Raw genomic sequence first — 26,395 nt, forward strand, 5'->3', positions numbered from 1 at the left:
TACGTTGAAAAACTGGCAGTAACAAGCTTTGCCTTATTTTATCAGTGTACACAGAAAAAATATGCAAGAGAGACAATACAGCAAGTTGGAAAAAGGGGCAAATATAATTTTCCAATCTGACATGTCCGACACCTTTCCTCCTGATAAAGGAAGAGACCTGACCTAGACATACCAAACTTTTCATGTCACGCAGATAATGCTGGATTAGGCCACTGTAGGAAAGTAGCCCTCTTTGACATGATCACCTCCACTTTTTGCCAGGTACCATATGTGATTTGGACTGGAAGTGCTCTGGCTTAGTGCTAACCAGGTCCCAAGTGCCAAATCTCTTTCCTAAAAATGTACAATTGTTGCCACAATTTACAATACTTTTAGCACCCTCTATAAGCCCCTAACAAACAGTATCCCTGGTACCTAGCGCCTGGGGTACAGAAGAAGACCCCTCAAGGGCATGAATTCTGCCACCCTAAGGGACACCTCACCAAACTCATGCAAGGCTACCATCGCAGGCTCCGTGTTTTGAAGCAGGCAAAAGATTTCTGACCTCCCAGGGTGAGGGCTTTTGCTCTCACAGGGTCAGACACAAAGCCTGCACAGAAAGTGGGTGTTGACACACCCTCCCTCAGGATGACCTACTGATTAGCACTCCTAGGCCAGAGAGCTTCAAAAAAGCTCCCGCCTTTGAAATGCAAATCTGTCTCCTCTCACAGGAGAAGAAGTGATCTCCCCTTAGTCCAGAGCCCTTTGGCACCTAGACAGGTGGAAAATTAGCTAGTCAGGTAGACGTGCCCGTCCCCAGGTTATTACCACGACTAAGATCGCCTAACCTGATGTGAGTATGACTTTTCAGAAGTGGCCATCTTTGTGTTGGCAAACTTAGGAACTCTGGGACTGGGTTATGTCCACTTCCCACAATAAGTGGTCATATAGGAGGCATGGTAACCCCAAGGGTTAGTAGCCCATTGGCTACCACCCTACACTCCCCTAAATTCAGTATTTAGGATAGCCCCTGGCACAAGGATATCAGATCCTGCCGACCTGAAAGACGAAGGAGGACATGAAGAGTTGCACCCTGCAAGAACTGAAGACTCCGCAACTGATGTGGTGCCAACCCTGACGGCCTGCATCCTGACTTTGACAATTGCGCCAAAAGTCGACTTGTCCTGCAACTGCTGAGGAGACCTGCCAGCACTTCACCCAGGCAACCTGCAGGTACCCAAAGACTCCTGTGAGGACTTTGTGACCGCAGAAACCCAACGCCTGAAGACACCAATGCACCCGTCACTCCAAGCCTAAGTTGAAGTGGGCCAGTGGTGTCATCGTGGTCCGCCAGCCCTCCAGAGACAGAAAACACTGTGGTTTTGCCCCTAGTGAACTCTCTCACATCACCTGCAGACTCTACAAGTAGCCCCCAACTACCATTGCTCCCACTAGAGAAAACCTGACGCCTAAAGACACGCATGCACCAGTCACCCGTGGGATGTGGAGAAGAAAACCAAAGGTGGCCCTACTTCCCGAACACCGTGAGGCCTGAGTCCCCCCGTTTGTTCAGCATGACTGGCCTTCTAGTCCGAGCCTGCAGCCTCTATGCGAAAACTCATCCCCATAGAGTAACACTGGCCACCCAACGCTGAAGGTCAATATGGGCTTTAAATTTTAGATTAGGATTAAAAAGAAGGGTTAGGTATCTATAGTTGTTTAAAACCTCAACTTGGACACCTCTAAACCATCACTTAAACTTTATGTGCTGCCTCCTTCCTTTTGAAAAACCATGACCTTAGTTTCAGCCTTATTTATCTTCAAATCATTCACCTTACAATATTGTGAGAAAACATACAATTGCCTCTGCAGACCCACAGGAGTAGGATCTAATAGCACCGTATCGTCTACATAAATCAGAGCAGATATAGCCTTCGTTCCCAGTCGAGGTGGGAAAGACCAGACCAGACTGAGGCCTACCAAGGCATCTGCTATATAGATTGAAAACAAGAGCGGTCCCAAGATGCTCCTCTGTTTAAGACCATTCTGGACAAAGCCTTGTTGCCCCCAAATTCCCACTCTATTCCACGAGCCATCATGCAATTGAATTATATCCTTCAATAGTCCTGGGGGCAGCTTCATCTGGCAATCTTTTTCCAGAGTAGAGTCCTATTTATAGTGTCAAACGCTTCTGATAAATCGTTATAAGACACATAAAGGGACTGGCTCTTTTTCAGGGTATATTCTTCAACCAACAGGTTTAATATCAAGCAGCCATTCATGGGTGAATACCCTTTCTGAAAGCCCATCTGGACCAAAGATTGAATTCTGGCCCGCTCACCCAGTCTTCTAATAACAACTGCACAAGGCTTCAATTAAAATCATCTGACTAAAATAATGTCAAAGTTTGGTGAAAATGTAGTTCCACCAAAACGAAAAAAAGTGAGCGAAACAGTCCCTGATTTCTTTTTTATTGTTAAATGCTTGCACAGAAGAAAACTGAGTTACAGGGAAATTGGTTGATTGCTTGATGGGTTGGTGCATTTGAAAAGCTGCTTGGACTGACAGTCAGTCATATGTGAGACTGCCCCAGCCACTTCACTGGTTCAGCATAAACCTCAACAGCCTTTCAGGGAACATGGTCTTTCCTGATACCACTGGAAATTGCCTATTGAAGAGCTGCTACTGTTTTGCATGACTTTCTCTCACCTCCAAGACATATTCTACATCAGTGATACTCAAAGTACAGCCTGGAGGCCGAATGTGGCCCTCTTGACCTTAGCACGCTTCCCCACTGGTCAACAGCAGAAAAGGGCTGCTGTTTACTGAACTAAGCACTAATATCAAAAAGATGTTAAACATGGCCTGGATTTTTATTATACATGAACATTATAGTTTATTAAATCAAACATACGAGCGCACATTCTGAAGTCATATTTCGAGGTACACATATGGGATAGTGGAGAAAAAGAAGTGAAGTGAAAGAAGTGAAGTGAAGGAAGAAAAATTGCAGAGAATCACACAATTTAGTTAAGTGTGGAAGCCAGTATAAATCCAAGGTTGTCTGGTTTCACATTGTGCAATTCAGCCACTTGATGTTTATGCTTCACTTCCCCTACACCAACCTTACCTCCACCCAACCCCCTTCCCCAAACTCCTGACCGCAGCCCTGCTTGTATCAATGAAGCCCAGGGTCACATCAGACTTAACTTTTCAACCCCTGGGAAAATGTTTGCGAGTACCCATGTTCTACATGGATCAACATTTTGGCAATATTTACCCGTCCTGCATAATGTATGATGCAGAAATCTGCCTTGTCCTTTAGCTGTCTCGGCCTCTGAAATTTGGAGTGAGTGCCTTGTTCTTGGACTAGCTTGTCAACAAATGTCTTGTCTGTGGCTTTGGGAAACCAGCATTCTTCATCTAGCAGGGCCAGAACGCCAGGTGGGTTAGCCTAGTATAAAGAAAGAGAAACACAGCATTAGCAAATAGAAAATATAAACAGGCACTGCAATATAACAAACCTTTACTACAAGGACTTTTCAATGTGAACTGGAGAAGTACATTATGCCTCTTACATGAGTGACAAATGCAAGAGGATGAGGGAGAGCATGTGGCCTAACGACTAGGGCGGTCAACCTCAAATCTGGGGGACCGGGTTCAAGTTTCAGCAACGACGCTCAACATCCTGTGATTCTGGGCAAATGACTTAATCCCACTGTGCCTAACAAAAACCAAAAACAAATTGAATGAGTCTTTGTGTAAATGGAACTGGCGCTCATGTAAAGTGTTCGGATACCTTCAGATCAAGTTAGTGCTACATAACACTAAAAAAAAAATAATAATAATGATGGAAAGCTCCAAGGAAAATTTGCAAACAATGAACATAAATTAAAGCTAGTCACTTAGTCAGTAGTTATCCTGAAAATATGGCAAGGGCATCCAGCCCTCCTGAACCTACGCTGGAAATCAAAAATATAGTACCTTAGGCGGCTTTTAATTAAATTCTGAGCATTTCCAATGTTGATGGCTAACGTGACTTGAGTACTAAGATATGCAAGTGGCTTTCCAAGGACTTCAGAGGGTTCAGATTACAAAAACACATTCTCTTAAAAGAAGTCAGTAACTTCACTATTAGGCCACATCCACTTTCCAAGCAATATTAACATTTTCAGAAATAGTGGTGCCTGGTTCTGTATGATCTTGGACACAAATCTGTAAAGGTTTAGTATTTGCTAGATCAAGAACATATATATAAGTTATTGCATGTTGCCAACAAGCTATTTAATTTGAAAGGTTAAAGTGGGGAAAAAAACTGCTGCATACCTGTGAATGAATTTTTTGGGGTTGTAGGTTTATAGATTTCCAGGATGTGCATACATTGGCATCTAGTAGTTGGTGGCAATGCCAGTCATTACATCATGTGAAATTACAATGCAGTAGATTACATTACAGTAATCACAGTTTGATTACATATCACAATGTATAACCATGTGATACCTTTACATTGGATCCTAGGTGGGTGGTAAAATGTCTATAAATATACATATATTCGGAGCTCAACCTTGCTGAGTGACTCTCGTGAATCCACTGCTTTCCTGCTTGTTTGCCAACCAAAGGAGATTGTCAGCGCTTGTGAGGCTGCTCGATAGCAAGGGCAGGGACTGCGAGACCCAGGCTGCAGCGCAGGACCAACAGAGCGCACCTGGAGTCTCTTCCCGCCCTTGCTCCTCACTGATTGGCTGTGTGTTTGCAAGCGGCCTGTGATTGGCTGCTGCTATCCTCAACTGCTCGCGGCCCCCGCTTCGCGGGTGCCGCTCGGAGCTCAACCTTGCTGAGTGACTCTCGTGAATCCACTGCTTTCCTGCTTGTTTGCCAACCAAAGGAGATTGTCAGCGCTTGTGAGGCTGCTCGATAGCAAGGGCAGGGACTGCGAGACCCAGGCTGCAGCGCAGGACCAACAGAGCGCACCTGGAGTCTCTTCCCGCCCTTGCTCCTCACTGATTGGCTGTGTGTTTGCAAGCGGCCTGTGATTGGCTGCTGCTATCCTCAACTGCTCGCGGCCCCCGCTTCGCGGGTGCCGCTCGGAGCTCAACCTTGCTGAGTGACTCTCGTGAATCCACTGCTTTCCTGCTTGTTTGCCAACCAAAGGAGATTGTCAGCGCTTGTGAGGCTGCTCGATAGCAAGGGCAGGGACTGCGAGACCCAGGCTGCAGCGCAGGACCAACAGAGCGCACCTGGAGTCTCTTCCCGCCCCTTGCTCCTCCTATAAATACATCCAACTGACGCACAGCGGGACGCGTGCGGGACGCCGGGCTAAGCCCGGGCAAAGGGCGGGCCGTCTGTGGCCGTCCGAGGCCGACTGAGGACGGGACGGGCCACCCCACTGACGGTCATCATTTCAGGTTCCTGATATCTACTCAGCCTTCACTGAAACGCTACTAACAGTGGTAAATATTCTTCTCTGCTCATTGTGAATATATTGGGGTTAACTAAGATTTCCTTAAAACACCAAAATCTCCAACGATACCAGTGACGTTATAAGAGATTCTTTATCCCTGACGATAATTGGAGCATAAATGGGTTTTAAGAAATTGAGATCTCGGACAGTCTATATGAAAAGAATGGGAACGGAAAATGCAGTGCGAAATACCAGTGATAAAGCTATAAAACTAGGTCGTTTAACTCATACACCAGCCATCACTGCTTATTTCTCCGCACTTATTTCTCCGCCCAAACAAAGTCAAGAAACACTATCTCTAAGTAAGGATGTTAATCTCAACGTAATAGACTCTGCTGGGGAGACTAATATCCCTCCATCAAAATCTACCCCAACGAAATTTAGCTTACAACTCAAGGAGGAATGTTTGGAATTAGACCTAAGCAACAAATTATCTAGCACTCCGAAAGACTTTCTTCTGTCATATCATGAAACGATCCATCTGAAAACGGTAACACCTATAAAAAGCAGTGGGAGCGTAACCTTATTCGATGAAATAAATAATAGTAATCAAATTATTGCAACAGGGAAAAAGGATCTAGGAACAACTAATAGTATCCAGTTAAAAACCTCTTCACCTATTGCTTTGTGTGATCCCTCAATGGACTTCTTCGACCTTAAAAATAATGATAATACTGCTGATAATGCTCCTCCAATATCTAAAGCTCTATTCTCTCTACAAGAGATATTGGAATCTGTTCTTTCATTCCTTGGAAATATACTCGAAAATTCCGACCAAACATTGGACGTTCAAATAGGCATTTTAAAGTATTTGGTAGAAGAAAAGAAGAAAAAGAATTTCCATGAAGTAGATAAAATCAAAATGTTATATAAAACCAATTCTGACCAACAACTCATACCAAAAGATCACAAAAAAATTCAGGAGGAAAAAACGCGTGACTTTGGTACTCAAACTGTAGACATTCAGATACAAGAAAAACATAAAATTGAAAACTTGAACGACTCAGTGACATATTCTTTGAAAAACTTATTTAAAGAAAAACATCAACAGAAAATAAAACACTTTCCAGTATTTTTAAAAACTCATGAAAAGAATAAGTCTACCAATGCTAACGTTCCTGAAATACAGGAATCAAGAATTAACATCAGTAATGCACCGAGTGAAGGTAACAAAGACACGCTTACTAATAAGAACCAGGAAAAGAACATCGCAATTGGGAAAAAAAGGAGAAAAAAGCCAGAGAGAAGGATCCAAAAACGGAAAAATCGTAAACTAAAATTCCAAAAATCTGTAATCTCTCATAAATCTGAAGAAAAACAATGTGACACTAAAATAGAGTCTCAAAATGTTGAAAAAGGTACTCCCAGTAATAACTATGAAAATATGGTTCCTAAACTAGATCCGACAGTAAAAGAGTATATCCCCACGAAATATCCTAAGCAACTGGATCAAAATAAAAACATCTTTATAGAAGGAAACAGTAGCCACTATGAAAAGGTGGAAGGGCCTTCTTCCAAAACTCTTCAAATTGAGGAACTTTTTCCTACTGATTCGGCACCACTCAATAGAGGAAGGATTATCAATTTATTACGACATATAAGGCCTTTAGATACTATGACTAGTAACGAAATTGATCTTGTATCCTTTCCTAAAAAAGAGAACAATAAAGTGACAATAGTAACCTTTTGGTCAACAGTTCTTCCAGGCATAATATTAAAGGAGAAAGAGACACTATACAAGCACGGATATGATGTAATGGAAACAGAAGATCCAAAGGACTATAATACTCCCAATGGGTATAATGCTCAAATACAGGCAATTACCAATTCTCAAGTCAATAAATACCAGCGAAAAAATGGTATAACTGAAGATCGTGACATTACAAATCTAAAAATTCTGGTGAATAAAGGTCATAGGGCAGTTTGGTACAAAGCTGACATGGAACCTGAAGAGCATAATACTACCGAGTCCTGGGCTTGGGTCTCCGAGACTCTGAATTGCAACAAAATCTCTAACTTCAGACAAAATTCTGTTTAGCACGGGACTAAGGATTACATCTTGGAATATTGCTGGCAGAACTAAAAACAAACTGTCCATGGTTATGAGAAATCTCCCCGACATATTGCTTCTACAAGAAACATGGGACACCGCATCTTTCAATCTTAAAGGGTACTTCATATATGAAAAACTAGCACTAGCCACCAATCGAGGTCATGCTAAAGGAGGGTTAGCCATAATGCTAAGGGAAGATTACCTATGGGAACAGGAAATAATAGATACAAAATCCAACAACTTACAGTGCATTCAAATATTCGCAAAAAAACATAGCACTGCTTCACCACAGGCAATCTTACTTTTCAATGTCTACGCTCCCCCTGGGAAAGAAAATGACAGTACATTTTTGGACATAATTGAAAAGATTACACAAATTACTGAGATCCAAAATCATTCATCTTTTTTAATCGCGGGGGATTTTAATAGTAAAATTTCCAATTCTGAAATTAATAGGTGGGCAAATACATATGCAGAAGAAGGTCAGGAAATTATAATTCCACAATTCCCCGAGGGTATTCTAACCAATAAAAGAGGCGGATTGTTATTATCAGCAATAACGCACCTTAATGGACTTACATTGAATGGAGCTGTTGAAGGAGACATTCCAGCAAAGTATACCAGGCGAGGCAATGGGTCTTCATCCATCATAGATTATATCATAAGTAGTATGGATTTGCTTGATACTGCTTTGCTTTTATCTAATCAATTTTGTCTGGAGAGCGATCATGCGATTATGCAATTAACAGCAGATTGGATACCTAAAACCTCCCAACCTAGTCATATTATTTACATTGAAAGTACTGTTCAAATAGAAAGTGAACGGAGATGTATCTACTGGAATTCCTCGACCCTTGATAAAATTATGACGAAGATTGATCACTCAAAGTTCCTGGAGCAGAGTTTCTCCAATAATCCTACAGAAAACTTTGAATTCATCATTAAGGATTTTAAAAAACTTATCCTAAGTATGATATCATCTGGTGCAAGAGGAAACACTAAAAAGAAGGAAGGTAAAAATGTATGTTCCCACAAGCATTCTGAAGTAAAGAAACAATTAAATAAACTCTTACGTGCTCAATACATGAACTTTTCAGCAAGTGTAAAGAAGGAAATAAACAGACTGAAGAATCAAATGAGGCGGGAGAACCAAAAGGAAAAAAGAGCCATAGAAGATCGAAATTGGGTCGATATTCAGATTGCTGCAAGTAATTACAATCAACGTAAATATTGGTCCTTGATTGCGAAATTAACTGGTACAAAGAAAAATTTACAAGCCATCCCGGTTCCCCCGAATGACTGGGAACTATACCTCTCTGATCTTTATAAAGTAAATTCAATAAAACCTAAAGTAAATAGTAAAGATATGAAGCATGATAAAGACGAGAGTTCTTTAATACAAACCACAGTCATCTCGGTTGAACTCAATATACGCAAAGCAAGAACCACAGGTGCCTCTGGACCAGATCAAATCCCGATTAAGGCATTACAAGTAGCACCGAAAGAATGGAGTAAGCTATTATGCCCTCTCTTTAATTACATCTTTGAGAGTGGACATGTTCCAAAATCTTGGCAGGGAAGCATAATTATCCCTATTCATAAGAAGGGAAGTAAAACCCAAGCTGGAAATTACCGTCAGATCGCACTCATGGATGCAGCAGGCAAAGTGTTTGCGGCAGAGGTATTAGATCGCCTGAAAGAATGGGCCTTTTCGTCAGGTCTGATACCCATGTGTCAAGCAGGCTTTAGGCCTAAACACTCGGTCACAGACAACATAGCAGTCATTCAGGTTATCTTTGACAAGTACATTACTCTAAAAGCCCAGGTAGTTTATGCCGCATTCATTGATTATTCAACGGCGTTTGATCGGGTTGATCGATCTACCCTATGGAAAAAACTTAGGAGGCTTGGAATCAAAGAACAATTGCTGCAAGCAATCATAAGCCTTCACTCCAACACCTGGTGTCAAGTCCAGATGGGGGGAGAAAAAGGACTTACAAAACGAATCCAAACAGAGAATGGACTGAAACAAGGGTGCCTTTTAGCCCCGCTCCTCTTTTCCCTCTATCTAAGTGACTTGCCTCACCAATTGCAACTTGGTTCTAATCTACCGCCGAAGATCGCCCAGCAAAACATAATCTCATTACTCTACGCTGACGATATTGTATTATTAGATCTAACCCCTTTCGGACTACAAGCATCACTGGACATTTTGTATAGATATTCGAAGGAAAATTACTTAATACCAAATATAAAGAAAACTAAAGTGATTGCTTTTTCAGGAAGAAAACAAAGTGCCAAATATACCTGGAAGATTGGTGAAGAAAAACTAGAAGAGGTAGACAACTATCCTTATCTCGGAAGGATTCTCTCCAAAAATTTAACAAATTCAACACAGGTATTAAACCTACAAAGGAAAGCCGATATACATGCCTCTGCTCTCCTGAAACTTTACAGCGCAACTGGGAATAGACATTTCTCTGCACTGTTAGGCACATACAGAGTAAAAATACCACCTGTATTATCATATGCGACGGAATACATCCCTTTAAAACAATGGGTTTTCATGGATCAAAAAGAAGGGAAAATATTAAGAAGGATCATGAAAGTTTCCGATGCTGTACCTGTACAGGCACTGAGATTAGAACTATCTATCATAAGCTCTTATGCTATAGCTATTGCTAATGTAATAAGGTGGGCCTACAACCTGATACACGCAAAGGAGAACACTTTAAGGTCAGTGTTGAAAAAGGAGTCTTTTGGGGCAGTGCCTAATAAGCAAATCTTTCTGGAAAACTTGGCTGTTGCACTTCGGTTGGCAAACATTAAAATTGAAATGTTGAGTACCTGGTCTCCAGCGCATTTAAAATTGTTCTTAAAAACTTTTACCCCTAAATTGAGCTACGAATTGGATTGTTTACACTGCAATAAATTAACCATCTATAAGCCATTTGTGGAGAAACTAGAATTCAAGCAAACTCGACCTTATATTGGGTTTACCCTGACACATGGTGTAAGAAGAGCGATCACTATGTACCGGTTGGGTATCTTACCACTATTAGCATTTACCTCCAGATGGCTTCCAGGAGGATCTCCTCTGTGTACTTTGTGCACCGGGGGTGACCAAACTATTGAACATTTATTACTTGTGTGTCCCAATCAAAAAGTAACCATAGCTCGTACAAGATACCTTAATCCTATATTCCGCTGCTGCAGAATTACTAAGGGGAGTGAACTTTTAGACATGTGTGGTGTACCTTTGAATGAATTCATCTGTTTCAACTTGTACAGGTTTTTAAAACAATTTTTATCTTTGTATTAATACTATTGCACTTCTTGTAAAATGTAGATTTCTTTTGTGGTCCTCTGTCGAGTACCAACACAAATAAAATTTTTGACTTTGACTTGACTACATATATTCACAACTCCTTTTCCATTGCTATAAAAGCACGGCACTCCGGGATATAGGAAAATCCATCTGGCCAACATCGGACAGCAGCCAACAGCCTTTGTCACCGGATAAGTGCCATTTTTAAACAGTTCATATGCTCCGGTTCTACACAAATATAAAGGAAATACTAAACAGTGTCTTGCCTGCATTACAAATGACAACGTAAATAAACTTTAAAAAATTACTACATTACGGCTGCAGTCTTGAACTTGTGACATAATTTAAAATAATTTTGCTTATAAACAGTTAAGTTATCAGCTTCATTATTCATCCAACTAGAATAACTAAGTTTGTCTTCTGCATATATCTATTATTACAAGTGCACAGATTCTGTACTTTTATAATACATTTTCTTGTTTCTTAGTCTAATTAGCCAGAATTATATTGAACACCTTAAAAGAAGCACACGAGCAGCTGCGCCTTAAGCTAAACATGTTCCCTAATCGCTTGGAGATTTAGATATATATATATATATATATCCACTGGAAAAAACAAAAGTTACGGGGAAGTTATAGTTAAGCTTAAATTTGACTCGTACAAAACCAGTGAAATTCAGAAGTTATAGTTACCTGGGCTAACTATAACTTGCGCCCCCACAATGCTATTAGCTAATGTTAAGGAATAGCACATTTCTTGGCGTTTCCTACATGCATAGGCATTTGCGATTACCAAATAGCGATTTCTTAATAATCGCTATTTGGTAATCGCAAATTAGAATTTTGATGCATGTGCCCCTTTGACTTCAGGAAGCAGATCACCAGGTTGAGTTCTTTGGGATTTGGATGCCTGATTTCTCCATGGCTCTGAGTAAGGAGACTGGAGACGAGATGCAGCTTTTTGTGTGGAACTACTGACAGCTCCAGCAGGGTGGTGAACCAGGGTTGACATGCCCATGTGGGAGCTATGAGAATCAGCCTGAGGAATGTTTGCTTGAGTTTTAGAACTACCAGTGGAATGACTGGGAGAGGCGGAAAAGCATAAGCAAATATTCCTGACCAGTTCATCCATAGGGCATTGCCTTGGAAAGCTGGTGTGGGAACGTGGAGGTGAAGCTTGGGCATTTGGGGCTGTGGCGAGCAAATATATGTGAGGAAGTCCCTATTCCTGAAATTAGGGGAGGAGAACCTGAGGATGAAGTTCCCACTCATGGGTTTGCTGCTTCCGTCTGCTGAGATGGTCTGCGATCTGATTGTTTACTCCTGGAAAATGCTCTGTCAGGAGATAAATCTTGTGGTGTACAGCCAATTTCCAAATGTCTTGTGCTAGGCGTGACAGTTGGAAAGAGTACCCCCCCCTCACCCCCCCCTCCTTGTTTATGTATATAGTACATAGCGGTCATGTTGTCCGTGCAAACTAGGACAGCTTTGCCTATGAGGTGAATTTGAAAGGCTCTGAGCGCTAGAAACACTGCTAGTAGTTCTAGGTGATTTATATGGAGACTTTTGTGCTTTAGTGTCCCCAATCCTTGGATTGTGTGATCGTGTAAGTGAGCACCCCAACTAGTGAGCGATGTGTCTGCTGTTAGCACGGTCTGTGGAACAGGGTCGATGAAAGACCGCCTTTTGTATAAATGAACAAGTTACTTACCTTCGGTAACGATATATCTGTAAAAAACATTAGTAGTGATAAATTCCTTAACTTAGAATTACCCCCAGGCGTCAGACTGGATCCGGAAAGTTTTCGTCAGCAGTACCCCGGCGCGTCAGAAGGTGGCATTGTGCGGCATTGTGCGGCTCCGTGTCCGTCGTGGTCGCCGAGATGACGTCGCTGCAGCTACTTAGACGCCGCCCTCGCGCGCTGACGTCAGTTCTGTACAAGACTTTTCGTGCCAGGAATGCAGAGCCATGCAAGATACTGACCACTGGTACCTTGAAACTAGGGCCCTGAAAGGGATGACAACCCTAGAAATCAGTTCGCAGAACGGGGAGGATGGGTGGGGCGGTAAGGACTCTATCCCTACTAATGTTTCTTACAGATATATTGTTACCGAATGTAAGTAACTTGTTCACCTGAAAGAAACACAGTGATAGATTCCTTACCTTAGAATAAATACCCTAGCAATACCAACCCCGGTGGTGGGTCTGCGAACCTCGATCACACCAGGAAGTCCCGGAGAACAGAACGGCTAAAGAAACCGTCCCACCGGACTTGGCTGTCCAGGCAGTAGTGCATAGTAAAAGTGTGCAACAAGGCCCACGTAGCTGCCTGACAGATGTCTTGTAAGGGGACACCATGTCCCAATGCCATAATGGCAGCCGTCGCCCTGGTGAGATGGGCGCGCAGCCGAACGGGAGGCTCCTTTTTTGCCAGAGAATAACAGGCTTTAATACACAAGATGACCCATCAGAAGATAGTCCGCTTGTGTACGGCCCGACATTTCTTGGCGGCAAAGTAACTAACAAAGAGCTGGTCATGCACCCGGAACTGTTCTGTACGGTTCAGGTCAAATGAGAGCGCACGTTTTGGGTCCAGACGGTGGAGCCTCTCTTCCTCTCTGTAAGGATCGGAGCCGGAAATACGGTGGGCAAAGTGATGGCCTGCATAATGTGAAAGGCAATGACAACCTTTGGCAGAAAGGATGGACGTGTTCTCAGTACAACCTTGTCCGGATGGACAGAAAGAAAAGGAGGTTTACAAGAAAGAGCCTGGAGCTCACTTACTCTCCAGGCAGAGGTGATGGCAACCAGGAAAGCAGTCTTCACAGTCAGCAGACGAAGAGGACAGTTGTGAAGAGGCTCAAAGTGAGCACATATTAAATATGTAAGAACCAGATTCAAGTCCCACTGTGGCATTACGAAAGGAATAGCAGGAAAAAGATGAGTAATGCCTTTGAGAAATGTATTTACAACAGGGGACTTGAAAAGAGAGGGCTGATCAGGGAGCCTGAGAAGGGCCAAAATAGCAGAAAGATAGCCCCTGATAGTGCCCAGAGCAGAGCCCTGCTGGGCCACGGAAAGAAGGAACAGAAGAACTTCTGAAAGAGGGTCAGAAAAGGGATCCACAGCCTTTGCTGTGCACCATGCCACAAATTTGTTCCACCTGCAGGCGTATACCAACTTAGGGGAGGGACGTTTGGGTGCCAGAATAACATCACAGACTTCAAGAGACAAGTCAAAAGGAATCAACTGCCGCCGCTCAATCTCCACGCAAAGAGGTGGAGACTGGACAGGTTCAGGTGGAGGACCATCCCCTGCTGCTGCGACAGAAGATCCTCCAGAAGAGGCAGTCGGATCAGGGGATCGATTGTCATACTGAGTAGCTCAGGATACCAAACTCTTCAAGCCCAGTCCGGCGCCACAAGAATGACTTGGGTCTGGTCGCGCCTGATCTTCTTCAGCACTCTGGGCAGACGTGGTATAGGCGGAGAGGGGTACAGCAGACTGCAACTTCACTCGTGACGAAAAGCATCGCCTAGCGTGTGCCACCTTGGAAACTACAATGAGCAGAATTGCTGACATTGCGCGTTCTCTTCGTGGCGAATAGATATAACCAAGGCTCTCCCTACTGTCGAAAGAGAACTTGTGCCACGTCCGAGTGAAGACGCCATTCGTGATCCATCAGGCACCTGCGGCTGAGTTCGGCCGCATTGGTATTCAGTGAACCTGCCAAGTGTTGAACCACCAAGGAAATACCCTGCTGTTCCAACCATGTCCAGAGGCGCAGAGCCTCCTGACATAGGCTCCACGAACCCACCTCGTCCTGTTTGTTACAGTACCACATGGCGGTGGTGTTGTCTGTGAACACCTGCACCACTTTCCCTTTGGTAGAAGGAAGGAATGCCTTCAGTGCAAGTCGGATCGCCCGAAGCTCCAGAAGGTTGATGTGGAGCCTGGACTCTGCCGGAGATCGGAGGCCTCTGATCTCCGCCTCTCCCATGTGGCCCCCCATCCCAGGAGGGACGCGTCCGTCACCACTGTGTGCTCCGGTTGGGGAAGGTAGAGGGATCTGCCCTAGACCCAATGTCGGTTCATGAGCCAGCACTGCAGCTGCTATGCAGTACCCTCCGAGATATAGATGTAATCGGACAGGTTCCCCTGATGATGCGCCGACTGGAACTTCAGGTCACACTGCAGAGCCCGCATATGCCATCTGGCATGAGTGACCAGCAGGATGCAGGAGGCCATGAAGCCCAGCAGCCTCAGAGTCATCCTGACCAAAACCCAGGATAGAGGCCGAAAGATCGGAATCATAGCCTGAATATCCTGGACTCGCCGTTTCGAGAGGGAATCAGGTGCGACTTCGGCACATTGATGGAGAATGAGTAGTTTCTTGCCTGTAATTCCAGTTCTGTAATAGGGGTATCTCTGTTATAGTCATAATCTAGTGAATAGTCCCGTCCATGTGCGTGGACCCCGGAGCAATCAAAAATAATCTCTTAAGCTGTCTTCATTGCAGTCCTGCATAGACACTTAAGAGAGAATTAAGACAAATAATGCAGCCTAACATATACAAGGCTACAAAGGTCACCACTTCATCTAAACAGTGAAAAGGATAGCCCACCATGTCCGGTTTAACACTATTTTACCATGTTTTCCTCACAGGGAAAGCTCCCCTTCACCAAAATCCTTGAAATGATAGAGAGGAAGGGTTGGACAGACAAGCCCCCATAGGTTGCCATTATGTGTCTTGAAAAGGGATACCGTGCCATTAAGGAACTCTCCAGAGACCCTCATGTGTAGGCGTGCGTGTGGCATGAGGAAGATGCAAGAGGCCATCGACCCCAGTAGAGAAGACACCATCCTCACTGTTGTAGATGGAACAGCTATGAGAGCCTGAGCCTTCCCAAAGATCGATAAGCGTCTCTCCTCCGAAGGAGACACGCTTGTTGAAAGAGTATCGATGGAGGTTCCCAAGTACTGCAGGCACTGGACAGGCATCGGAACAGACTTGGACATGTTTATGTGCAACCCCAGCTGGTTCAACAGAACGGCCGTCCTGTTGAAGTGCAGTTGCGCTTCCTGGAAGGTGGAGGCTTTGATCAACCAGCCGTCCAGGTACGGGTAGACAAACACCTTGTTCTTTCGCAGGTGCGCTGCCACCACCGCCATGCATTTCAAAAAAGTCCTGGGAGCAAACTTCAGTCCGAACGGTAGTACGGTGTACAGATAGTGATTGGTGCCGACTAGAAATCGCAGGAACTTCCGGTGTTTCCGTGCAATGGGCATATGGAAGCACGCATCTTGCAGATCTATTGCGCAAAGCCAGTCTCCCCTTTGCAGCTGAGAATAAATCTGGTGCAAAGACAGCATGCAAAACTTTCCCCTGCGAATCCATTTGTTTGCTCGTCGCAAATCCAGAATAGGCCTGAACTCGTTCTTGTCCTCTTGCGCACGAGGAAGAACCGAGAGTAAAGACCCTTTCCCCTTTGAGACAAAGGGACGTCTTCTATCGCCCTCTTTCGTAACAGGGTATCCGCCTCCACCTGAAGCTCGCGCAGTTGGAACTGCGAGCAAACCAGTGGAATCGCTGGAGGCGGGCTGACGAAACGAAGACTGTATCCATTGCAAACAATATTCAGCACCCACTTGTCCTGAGTAATTTTTCTCCACTCTGCTAAGTAATGTTGTATGCTTCCCCCCACCAGAGCGGGTAACGGACGAGGGGGAAGAAGCACCTCAGGGCCTAGACCCGGACGGGCCTTTGGGCGTCAAGGAGGACTGTTGCCTGCCTCTGCCCCTCTGCCGCTTCTGGAAAGGCCTCCACTGGTACTGCTGCTGCTGTTGGTGCTGCTGTCCAGCTTGGCGACCTTGCCCTTTTCCCTGGGCACCGAAGCGTCTCTGGAAGGGACGGAAGGTCTTCTTCTACTCTTTTGGTTTTTCTAACCCGACAGCCGTCAGGGTTTCTGCCTCCGCCTTCATGAGGCCCATCTCCTCATCCGCATGTTTACCAAAGAGCGTCGCCCCAGAGAACGGCAAGTTGGCGACTCGTTGCTGCGCCTCTGGTTTCAGCGATGTCAAACGCAACCAGGCATGACGTCTCAGATTAACCCCATGGCAGTATCCATGAGCCGCCAAGAGAGAGGAATCTGCAGCCGAGCTGATCACCTGATTGGACACCATCATGCCCTCATTGATGATTTCTTGGAAGTCCGCCCTCTTGTCCCTCGGAAGGTGCTCCAGAAACTGCTGCAGGGACTCCCACAAAGACCGGTCATACCGACCCAAGAGAGCTGTGGCACTAGCGGCTTTCATGAATGTAGAAGCCGTACCGCAGACTTTTCGTCCCGCTGAGTCCATCTGACGGCTCTCCTTATCCGGAGGCACCGTAGAGGATGGGGCAGTAGCATGCTGCTTCTTTGCCGCAGTGACGATCACCGAATCCGGCACTGGTTCTGATCGAAGGAACGCCGGATCGGAGTCTGGGGCCCTGTACTTTTTCTGCAGCAGGGAAGGAGCGGATTTCGTTGACGCCGGGGTCAAGAAGAGCTCCATCGCCGGTTCCTCCAACCGTGGCACCAAGGGCAACAAGGGTCGAGACAACTGCCGCTTGTGTAGGGTCTCGAAAATCACCAATGTCGAAGGTGTGGGAACAGTTACCATAATCCCCAGCTTCGCTGCCCCTCGCAATAACACCTTTTGGAAAGACACAATGCCACGGAGGCAGAACTGGAACCATAGGTTGTGGAGGCCTCGTGGGTGGTGACGGGAGGCATAACAGAGATAGAGAACGCGGAGCAGGCCGTGGTGGAAGAGGAGGAGGTTGATGAGGGGGAATTGGAGGAGGAGGAGGAGGATGAGGAGGAGTCTCCTTAGGCAATGGAGGAGGCGTAGGCGTCCTGGGCCTAGAAGGCGAGTAGGTCTGCGAATATTCAGAGTCCGAAGACCTCACCACTCTCCTCTTTTTCTTCTGCGCAGGCCTTGATGATGAAGTCCTTGAGGCCGACCTCTTAGCAGTGGGCTCTTGGATGCAGAGGACAGGCTGACCACTGAGGCAGAGGACACAGTCCTGGCCCTCGACCGCCTCCTAGACGTCGATCTGTCCCTCCGTGACGACCACCTTTTCTTCGACGTCGACCGTCTCGATGTCGACTCTCGTCTTCGACTTTCGTCTTCTCGACGGCGAACGGCGGTGTCGCCTCGACGGCGAGCGCCAGTGCTTCTCGGACCCCTCTCGACGTCGACGGTGTCTCGACGACGATGCAGTCCTCGACGTCGACCTCGTCCGAGGTCTCGACGTCGGTCCCCTCGACGTCGAACGACGACGCCGCTTTGCCCCAGAGCCCTGGGACAACGGGGAGCATATGGTGGTCATCCCTCTCGACCCCGACGTCGAGGCTATCGACGTTGACGGGGATCTGTCCCTTTTCCTGGCCTATTCTTGACTGGGGAGCCCCCCAGAGGCCAAAGCACGGGCAGAGGACGAAGTCCCTCCATGCCGGTGCCTCTCGGACCCCTCTCGACGTCGACGGTGTTTCATCGACGATGCAGTCCTCGACGTCGACCTCGTCCGAGGTCTCGACGTCGGTCTCCTCGACGTCGAACGACGCCGCCGCTTCGCCCCAGAGCCCTGGGACGACGGGGAGCATATGGTGGTCATCCCTCTCGACGCCGACGTAGAGGCTATCGACGTCGACGGAGATCTGTGCCTTTTCCTGGCCTTATCTTGACTGGGGAGCCCCCCAGAGGCCGAAGCACGGGCAGAGGACGAAGTCCCTCCATGCCCAGACCCACCATGGTCCTGATGTCTCCTTACCTCCAGGCCCTGGAGACGGATATTCTCTCTGTCCCTCAGGGTCCTCTTGGAGAAGGATCTGCAAATCTCACATTCTTCAGGGACATGAGAGGATGGTAGACAGAAGATACACACTCTGTGAGCGTCCGATTTAGTTTTCTTCCTGGAACACTCAGGGCACTTGTCAAACAAGGCAGGTATATTCGACAGGAGAGTGGCAAAAACTGGCCAAAAACCCCAGCAAAAGGAAGAAGAAGCAGTCAGACGTTGAGTGAAACACTCCAAACACTTGAAAAGTGCCAAAAAACTGAACACCAAAAAAGGGAGAGCTCAATGCTCCAGGGTCCTGCTAGCAGGAGCCGGAAAAAAGAACTGAAAGTAAAAGGCTGTGCATCCTGGGATACCGAGGGTCTCTGGAGAGTTCCTTAAAGGCACGGAATCCCTTTTCAAGACACATAATGGCAGCCTATGGGGGCTTGTCTGTCCAACCCTTCCTCTCTATCATTTCAAGGATTTTGGTGAAGGGGAGTTTTCCCTGTGAGGAAAACTTGGTAAAATAGTGTTAAACCGGACATGGTGGGCTATCCTTTTCACTGTTTAGATGAAGTGGTGGCCTTTGTAGCCTTGTATATGTTAGGCTGCATTATTTGTCTTAATTCTCTTTTAAGTGTCTATGCAGGACTGCAATGAAGACAGTTTAAGAGATAATTTTTGATTGCTCCGGGATCCACGCACATGGGCGGGACTATTCACTAGATTATGACTATAACAGAGATTCCCCTACTACAGAACCCCAGCCAATGCAGGAGGTCGCCGTAGTCTGGAGGTGGGAGACGACAGTCTGGGGTGAGCCCGCCTTCAGCAGCCAGTCGTCGAGATAGGGGAAGAATGGAACCCCTGATATGCGCAGATGAGCTGCGACCACCGCCATCACTTTCGTGAACACCCGAGGGGCGCTGGTAAGGCCAAAGGGGAGCACGGTAAACTGAAAGTGCTTGTGGCCTACCATAAACCACAGGTAACGCCGGTGGACCGCCAGGACGGGGATATGAAAGTAAGCGTTCTGCAAGTCCAATGCTACCATCAAGTCTCCAGGGTCGAGAGCAGACAAGACCTGAGCCAGAGTAAGCATCTTCAACATCTCCTTCCGGAGGGAGCGATTTGACGTCCCTGAGGTTCAAGATAGGTACAGGCCCCTGTCCTTCTTGGGCACCAGAAAGTAGTGGCACTAACACCCATGTCCTACTTCTGGCGCATGAATGCGCTCAATGGCCCCCTTGGCCAGGAGGCCCGCAAATTCCTGTTAAAGAAGTGCCAAAGGAGTGGCATGGCTGGAGGGGTAGTCTCGAATGGGAGGGAGAAGCCCCTTCGTACTATCTGTAAAACCTACCTGTCTAAAGTGATGGTGCGCCAGAGGGGGGGTGATGGCGTTTGATGGGCCTGAAAGACCGTACTAGGAAGGTTTTGGGGCAGTGGTGGCCGGGGTGGAAGTGGACTGACCCGCCCGCTGGCCCCCTGACCCGCCTCTGAGAGTCCCACAACCGCAGCCGCGCTGAGAGTGCTGCTGCTGCGGCCTGTGGCTCCTAAGCGAACGTGCTGGGGTGCCCCTTCTGTGGCCACGAAAGGAGCGAAAAGAAGAAGGCGGAGGAGGGCGAGAGGCCGAAAGGCCCAAGGACTTGGCCGTAGCCTGCAAGTCCTTAAAACGCTCCAAAGCACTATCTGCCTTGTTGCCAAAAAGGCCGAATTCCATCAAAGGGCATGTCCATCAGGGTGTTCTGGACATCCCCTGAGAAGCCAGTAGTCCTCAGCCAGGCGTTGGAGGCGGAGCGCCATTGTCGTGGAAATCATTCTGCCCAGCGAGTTGGCGGTGTCAAGGCCACATAGTATTGTGAACTAGGCTGCATCTCTCCCTTCAGCAACAGCCTGAGAGAGCACTGCCCGCGCCTCCTACGGACAATGAGGCAGCACTTGCGCCACCGTATCCTACACAGTGGGAATAACAGCCCAAGAGGCATGCAGTGTTCACAGACCGCAGCCCTGAACTGGCGGAAGAAAACATCTTCTTCCCAAATTGTTCCAGTCTCTTGGACTCCCTGTCCAAGGTTGGGGTAGGGAATGCGCTCTGGGACGTTGAAGCTTAGACAACCAATCTCTCAGGGGTGGGGTGTTGGGAGAGGGAAATGGGGTCATGGCGTTGGGCCACATTCCTATCCACAAGAGCCCCTGTGTTGGGCCTGGACCAGGAGCCCAAAAGAACATCAGAAAGTACCTCATTAAAGGGTAGCAGTGGCTCCACAGAGGTAGCCGCCGGCTGAAGCACGTCTGTCAGGATGTTAGCCCTGACGGCCACTGTAGGGAGTTGGAGGGCCTCCGCTGCCATACGCAACACCACTGCATAACTTGCACCCTCTTCCGTAGCCACAGTAGAAGGAGTGAGCATGCCACGGTCAGGCGAGGTGTCCAGACCACTGGCATCCCCAAGTTCCTCTGCCCAGTCCGGGTCATACTCACACTGAGCTGTGAGAGGGTCCTCAGGCCCCTCCCAGTCATCTCCGTCCTCCGAAGGCTGATGTACAGGACGAAAATAAGGAGGCTGGACATAGGGGTAGAAAGGCCCCATTGGCGTAGGAATCTGCGTTGAACAACGCATTTCCGACTCCGTGTCCATGTCGGGGCTGAGACCGGGGGCGGCGTTGTCCGGTGTAACAGGCGACTTTGGAGGTGGTGCCGGAGTAGTCGACGTCGGTGGAGGTGTAACGTGGTCAACCGGCATCGATGGGTATCCAGGCATGGATCCTTGGGGGCCCTGTGGTGCCGGGGCCAGAGCCGACAGCGATATCGGAGCCGCCAACAGTGAAGGGCGAGGGCCCCCAGTCGGGCCTGTGGGGCCAGACAGCCCAAAGAGGCGGGCCATGGCTGACAGAAACTCCTGCATCTGGGCCGGAGTTGCCGACAGACCCGGCTAGGGCGGTTAGGCCGACGGCGACACCGTAGGCTCCGCCGGAGCCATGGGGAAGGCATCACCCACATCTTCAGTAGTGTTGCATGACGGATGATGGGAAGTCGTCGAGCAATGACGCTTCTTTGACTTCTTGTGCTTCGTCTTACCTGACCCAGAGTGCCAAGACTTCGATCCCAACGATGATGATGGCTCCGCGACCGCTCCCTTGACCGCCCACGGGACTGGGACCTTGAGCGGCGCAGAGCCGACTGTTGGACTGCAAGCAACTTTCGGGACCGCTCCGCAACGTCTTCGGCACCAATAGCCCGGCAGTCGAAGCACGACTTGGGGTCGTGGTCGCGCCCGAGGTAGTAGAGACACACGCGGTGTGGGTCAATCACCAACATCATCTGATGACAGTCCCCGCAAGACTTGAAACCGGGCAGCCCTACGACACCAGGAGTAGATCGACTCGAAAAAGTAGAGACAAAAAGCCTCCAAAAACTCAGTCAAAAAATTGACTGGGGGTAACACTCTCTCTGGACTTGCGCTTGCTGGGGTGAAAAAAGAAAGAACTGACAGCGCGCGAAGCCAGCATCTTTGTAGCTGCCGCAACGTCATCTCGGCGACCACGACGAAAACAATGGAAGCGGAGCCCACGATGCCACCTTCCGACGCGCAGGGGTACTGCTGAAGAAAACTTTCATGATCCAGTCTGATGCCTGGGGGTAATTCTAAGGTAAGGAATCTATCACTATTTGTGTCTTTCAGATATTGTGGGTTCCACTAATGCATAGAGCAATGGGTGCGGCCATCTACCAACACTAGATCGGTCAATTGACCCTGCGACTGGTTCCAATGACTTGCTAAACATTCTTGAAGGGGACGCATATGAAGTCTTGCATGGGGAGTGATTACGATGTAAGACGCCATTATTCCTAGCAGTTGCATGAGGACTCTTGCTGATAATGATTGGTTGGGCTAAAACTGAATTTTGGCTGCATTGGGAGAGGCTAGAGCTCTTGGGAGTGTCTATGGTGGCTCCCAGATAAATCTCTGTGTTGGAAGGCTGCAGATAGGACTTCAATGCATTCACTGTAAAACCTAGTTGGTGTAGTAAGTGGATTGTGGCTCGAGTGTGTGGGAGACACTTCTAGTAAGTCCTGGCTTTGATGAGCCAGTCGTCCAGGTATGGGAAGTCATGGATGTGCGGTCTTCTCAGATGAGCTGCGACTACTGCCAGGCATTTGGTAAATACTCTTGTTACTACCTGACAGCGGACGCTACTTCTTGTCTCTGGCCACCATGCCTCACAATGTTTAAACAGTTACAGTCTGAACATGACAGGATTCAAAGAATTGTAATTTGATGTTTCCTAATATGAGTAACTTTTTCGCAATTGACTTAACTCTGACCGCCTATTGAGCCCTGAAGAAGTCTCGATCACGAGACGAAACGCATTGGCTAAAAGAAAATCACTTGTGTATTTGGATTTTATTGTTTGGATCAAGTAATAAAGAATATATTCCGATCATCAGTGGAGTTCGGACCTGTTCATTATACCACTTTTCTTTGGACTGATTTAATATAAAAATACTTATATGATATTTCCTTGATGGGTGTTGATTCCAAAATAATTCTCTTTTGAACCGCAATACAATCTGAAATATTGGCGATGAGCGGGGTGAATTGGAATGTGGAAATATGCGTCCTGCAGTAGAAGTGGGAGCACTTGTTAGAGAGTCACCATATGGAAACGTCTTGACAGTATGTAGTGGTTTAGTTCTCTGAGGTCCAGAAGAAAACAAGTTACTTACCTGTAACTGTAGTTCTCCGGTATTGGAAGCTTTCATAGATTCACATGCCTGAATCATTCCCCGTCGTCGAGACGGGGGTCTCCGGTACATAAAAAAGCCATGCTTAGCAGTGCAGCAAACTGAAAAGAGGCCTAGGCCCATTTCCCTTTTGCAACCCATAGCCTTTGTTATGTAAAAAGGCACAAACTTTTCCCTGAACCAATCAGAACTCCTCATTCTCTAGAACGCTCCTGAGAGAACCTTTTCCCCCTCAGATTTTCACGCACTTGTGCATAAAGAACACTTTTCGTACTAAATCCAAGGTGAGCTTCTCAGGGGAGGAGAGTGGGTGCATGTGAATCTATGAAAGCTTCCAATACTGGAGAACTACAGTTACAGGTTAGTAACTTGTTTTCTTACTCCAGTATTGGAACTTTCATAGATTCACATGCCTGAATCAGAATAGCGAGCAGTGATATCACAAAACACATTTTGCTTACATTTCCAATGCATTACGAATATAATCAAGCATAGCAAAATACAATAAATGTGTCTTTGCAAACAAGAGAAAAGGATGGAGGGATGGAAAGAAAAAGGCTCACCGTCTCTGGATGATATTTCTCAGCACCGCTTCTCCCACCGCCGCCTCTGACGCTGTGGCTGCTTCCAAGCAGTAGTGCCTGGTGAACGTGTGCATAGATGCCCAGGTCGCTGCTCTGCAGATATCCTGGATTGGCACTCCTCCAAATAACGCAGTGAATGTGGACACTGGTCTCGTCGAATGGGCGCAAACTCGTGCGTTTAGAGGTTTTCCAGCAGCATGATGACAGTAGACAATCGCACTGGAATTCCACCTGGAAATCCCTCGTTTTGATAAAGGGAAACCTTTCCTGGGTGCGCTGAAAGCCACGAACAGCTGTGAAGATTTGCGAAAACTCTTAGTCTCTTCCAAATAGAATTTGAGGCATCTTTGAACGTATAGCGAATGTAAAACTCTTTCCGCCGCCGTTGTTGGTTGAGGAAAGAAACGTTTTAACACCAATGATTCATTCAAATGAAAGTCAGTTGGCACTTTAGGAATACATTTAGGATTAGTCCTAAGAATCAGTATGTCTTCTTTAAACTGTAAAAAAGGATCTTGAATGGTTAGAGCCTGCAGCTCTCCTACTCTTCTCGCTGAAGTTAGAGCAATGAGAAGCGCCACCTTCCACGATAGGAATTTAAGGTCCGCCCTGTGTATAGGCTCGAAAGGATGCTTCATCAATTGTGACAGCACTATGTTGAGATTCCAGAGCGGTGGTGGAGGCTTTATTGGAGGAAAAACTCTGAATAATCCTTTCATAAATTGTTTGATGATCCTCGATGACCATAAAGAGGGACCTGAGGCAGACTTCCTGTAACGGGATATTGCGGCTAAATGCACCTTTAGAGATGCATGAGCCAATCCACACTTGGCTAACAGTAAGATGTATGGGATAATTTCATGAGGTGCCGCAGTCAGAGGATGGATCTTATTCCGCTGACACCAGAGACAAAATCTCTTCCACTTCATCTTGTAGGTTTTGTTTGTGCTATCCGCTCTAGCTTTAGAGAGGATGTTTCTACATTCTGTTGAGATATTCAGGTGTCGAAATTCACAGTGCTCAGGAGAAAGGCTGCTAAGCGCAAAGATTTCGGGTCCGGATGGAGCACTTGTCCCTGGGACATTGTCAGAAGTGATGGCATTGATTGGAGGCGGATTGGTTGATTCTCCGACAGTAGCAGAAGTTCCGCGAAGCAGTGTTGCCTGGGCCACCAAGCGGCTATCAGGATGAGCCTGCACGGTTCTTTTTTGATCTTCGCAATCACTCGCAGTAGGAGGGGAATCGGAGGAAAGGCGTAGGCAAAGATGCCAGACCATGCCATCGAAAACGCTTTCCCCCAGGACCCACACTGGGGAAGCCAGCTTGCGAAGAACTATTCAGAAAAGGGGGTGGTGATGGACAGAGCATCTGAGTTAAACAGAACGCCCTGATCTCTTGACTGGGTGAGAGTATTCTGCTTAATTCAGAGACTCTGTCCATCACCACCCCTTGTTGTAAATATTTTTGTCCACCCTAAGCGTGGAAGGGTATACTCAGATGTGAGTCCCTTGCTCATTGCACCATCAGGATTCAAGCAAGCCGGGCCGAAGACGGCTGAAATGCCAGAAACCGGTCCCCGGAAGCTTGTTTCCTTCCCAGTGTAAGAATTGGCTTTTGTAGTCTGGTCTGCCCTGTTCCCATGGTGCACTGGGCCAGGGACAGACTAATTTGCATACAGCCAGGTTCTGAAACTGGGATGGTGCAATGAGCTAAAAAACGGTGTTGGATTTAGCCCTGATCTCTTGACTGGGTGAGAGTATTCTGCTTAATTCAGAGACTCTGTCCATCACCACCCCTTGTTGTAAATATTTTTGTCCACCCTAAGCGTGGAAGGGTATACTCAGATGTGAGTCCCTTGCTCATTGCACCATCAGGATTCAAGCAAGCCGGGCCGAAGACGGCTGAAATGCCAGAAACCGGTCCCCAGAAGCTTGTTTCCTTCCCAGTGTAAGAATTGGCTTTTGTAGTCTGGTCTGCCCTGTTCCCATGGTGCACTGGGCCAGGGAGAGACTAATTTGCATACAGCCAGGTTCTGAAACTGGGATGGTGCAATGAGCCAAAAAACGGTGTTGGATTTAGCCCTGATCTCTTGACTGGGTGAGAGTATTCTGCTCAATTCAGAGACTCTGTCCATCACCACCCCTTGTTGTAAATATTTTTGTCCACCCTAAGCGTGGAAGGGTATACTCAGATGTGAGTCCCTTGCTCATTGCACCATCAGGATTCAAGCAAGCCGGGCCGAAGACGGCTGAAATGCCAGAAACCGGTCCCCGGAAGCTTTTTTCCTTCCCAGTGTAAGAATTGGCTTTTGTAGTCTGGTCTGCCCTGTTCCCATGGTGCACTGGGCCAGGGACAGACTAATTTGCATACAGCCAGGTTCTGAAACTGGGATGGTGCAATGAGCTAAAAAACGGTGTTGG

The 26,395-nt window shown here is 47.0% G+C and overlaps 1 protein-coding gene across 6 annotated transcripts in view; it reads right to left on the reverse strand.

The window, feature by feature from the left end:
* The window catches only part of MYH10 (myosin heavy chain 10), a 1,407,286-nt gene that overhangs the window by 794,605 nt on the left and 586,286 nt on the right, over nt 1–26,395 (reverse strand). For all 6 annotated transcript variants that reach the window (XM_078654665.1, XM_078654664.1, XM_078654663.1 and 3 more), the window contains one exon: nt 3,260–3,433. In XM_078654665.1, the coding sequence (XP_078510791.1) occupies nt 3,260–3,433 (174 nt within the window). The remainder of the gene's footprint in view (nt 1–3,259; nt 3,434–26,395) is intronic.

The sequence above is a fragment of the Lissotriton helveticus genome, chromosome 7 (genome assembly GCF_964261635.1).
Source record: "Lissotriton helveticus chromosome 7, aLisHel1.1, whole genome shotgun sequence".
NCBI classification, from domain to species: Eukaryota; Metazoa; Chordata; class Amphibia; order Caudata; family Salamandridae; genus Lissotriton; species Lissotriton helveticus.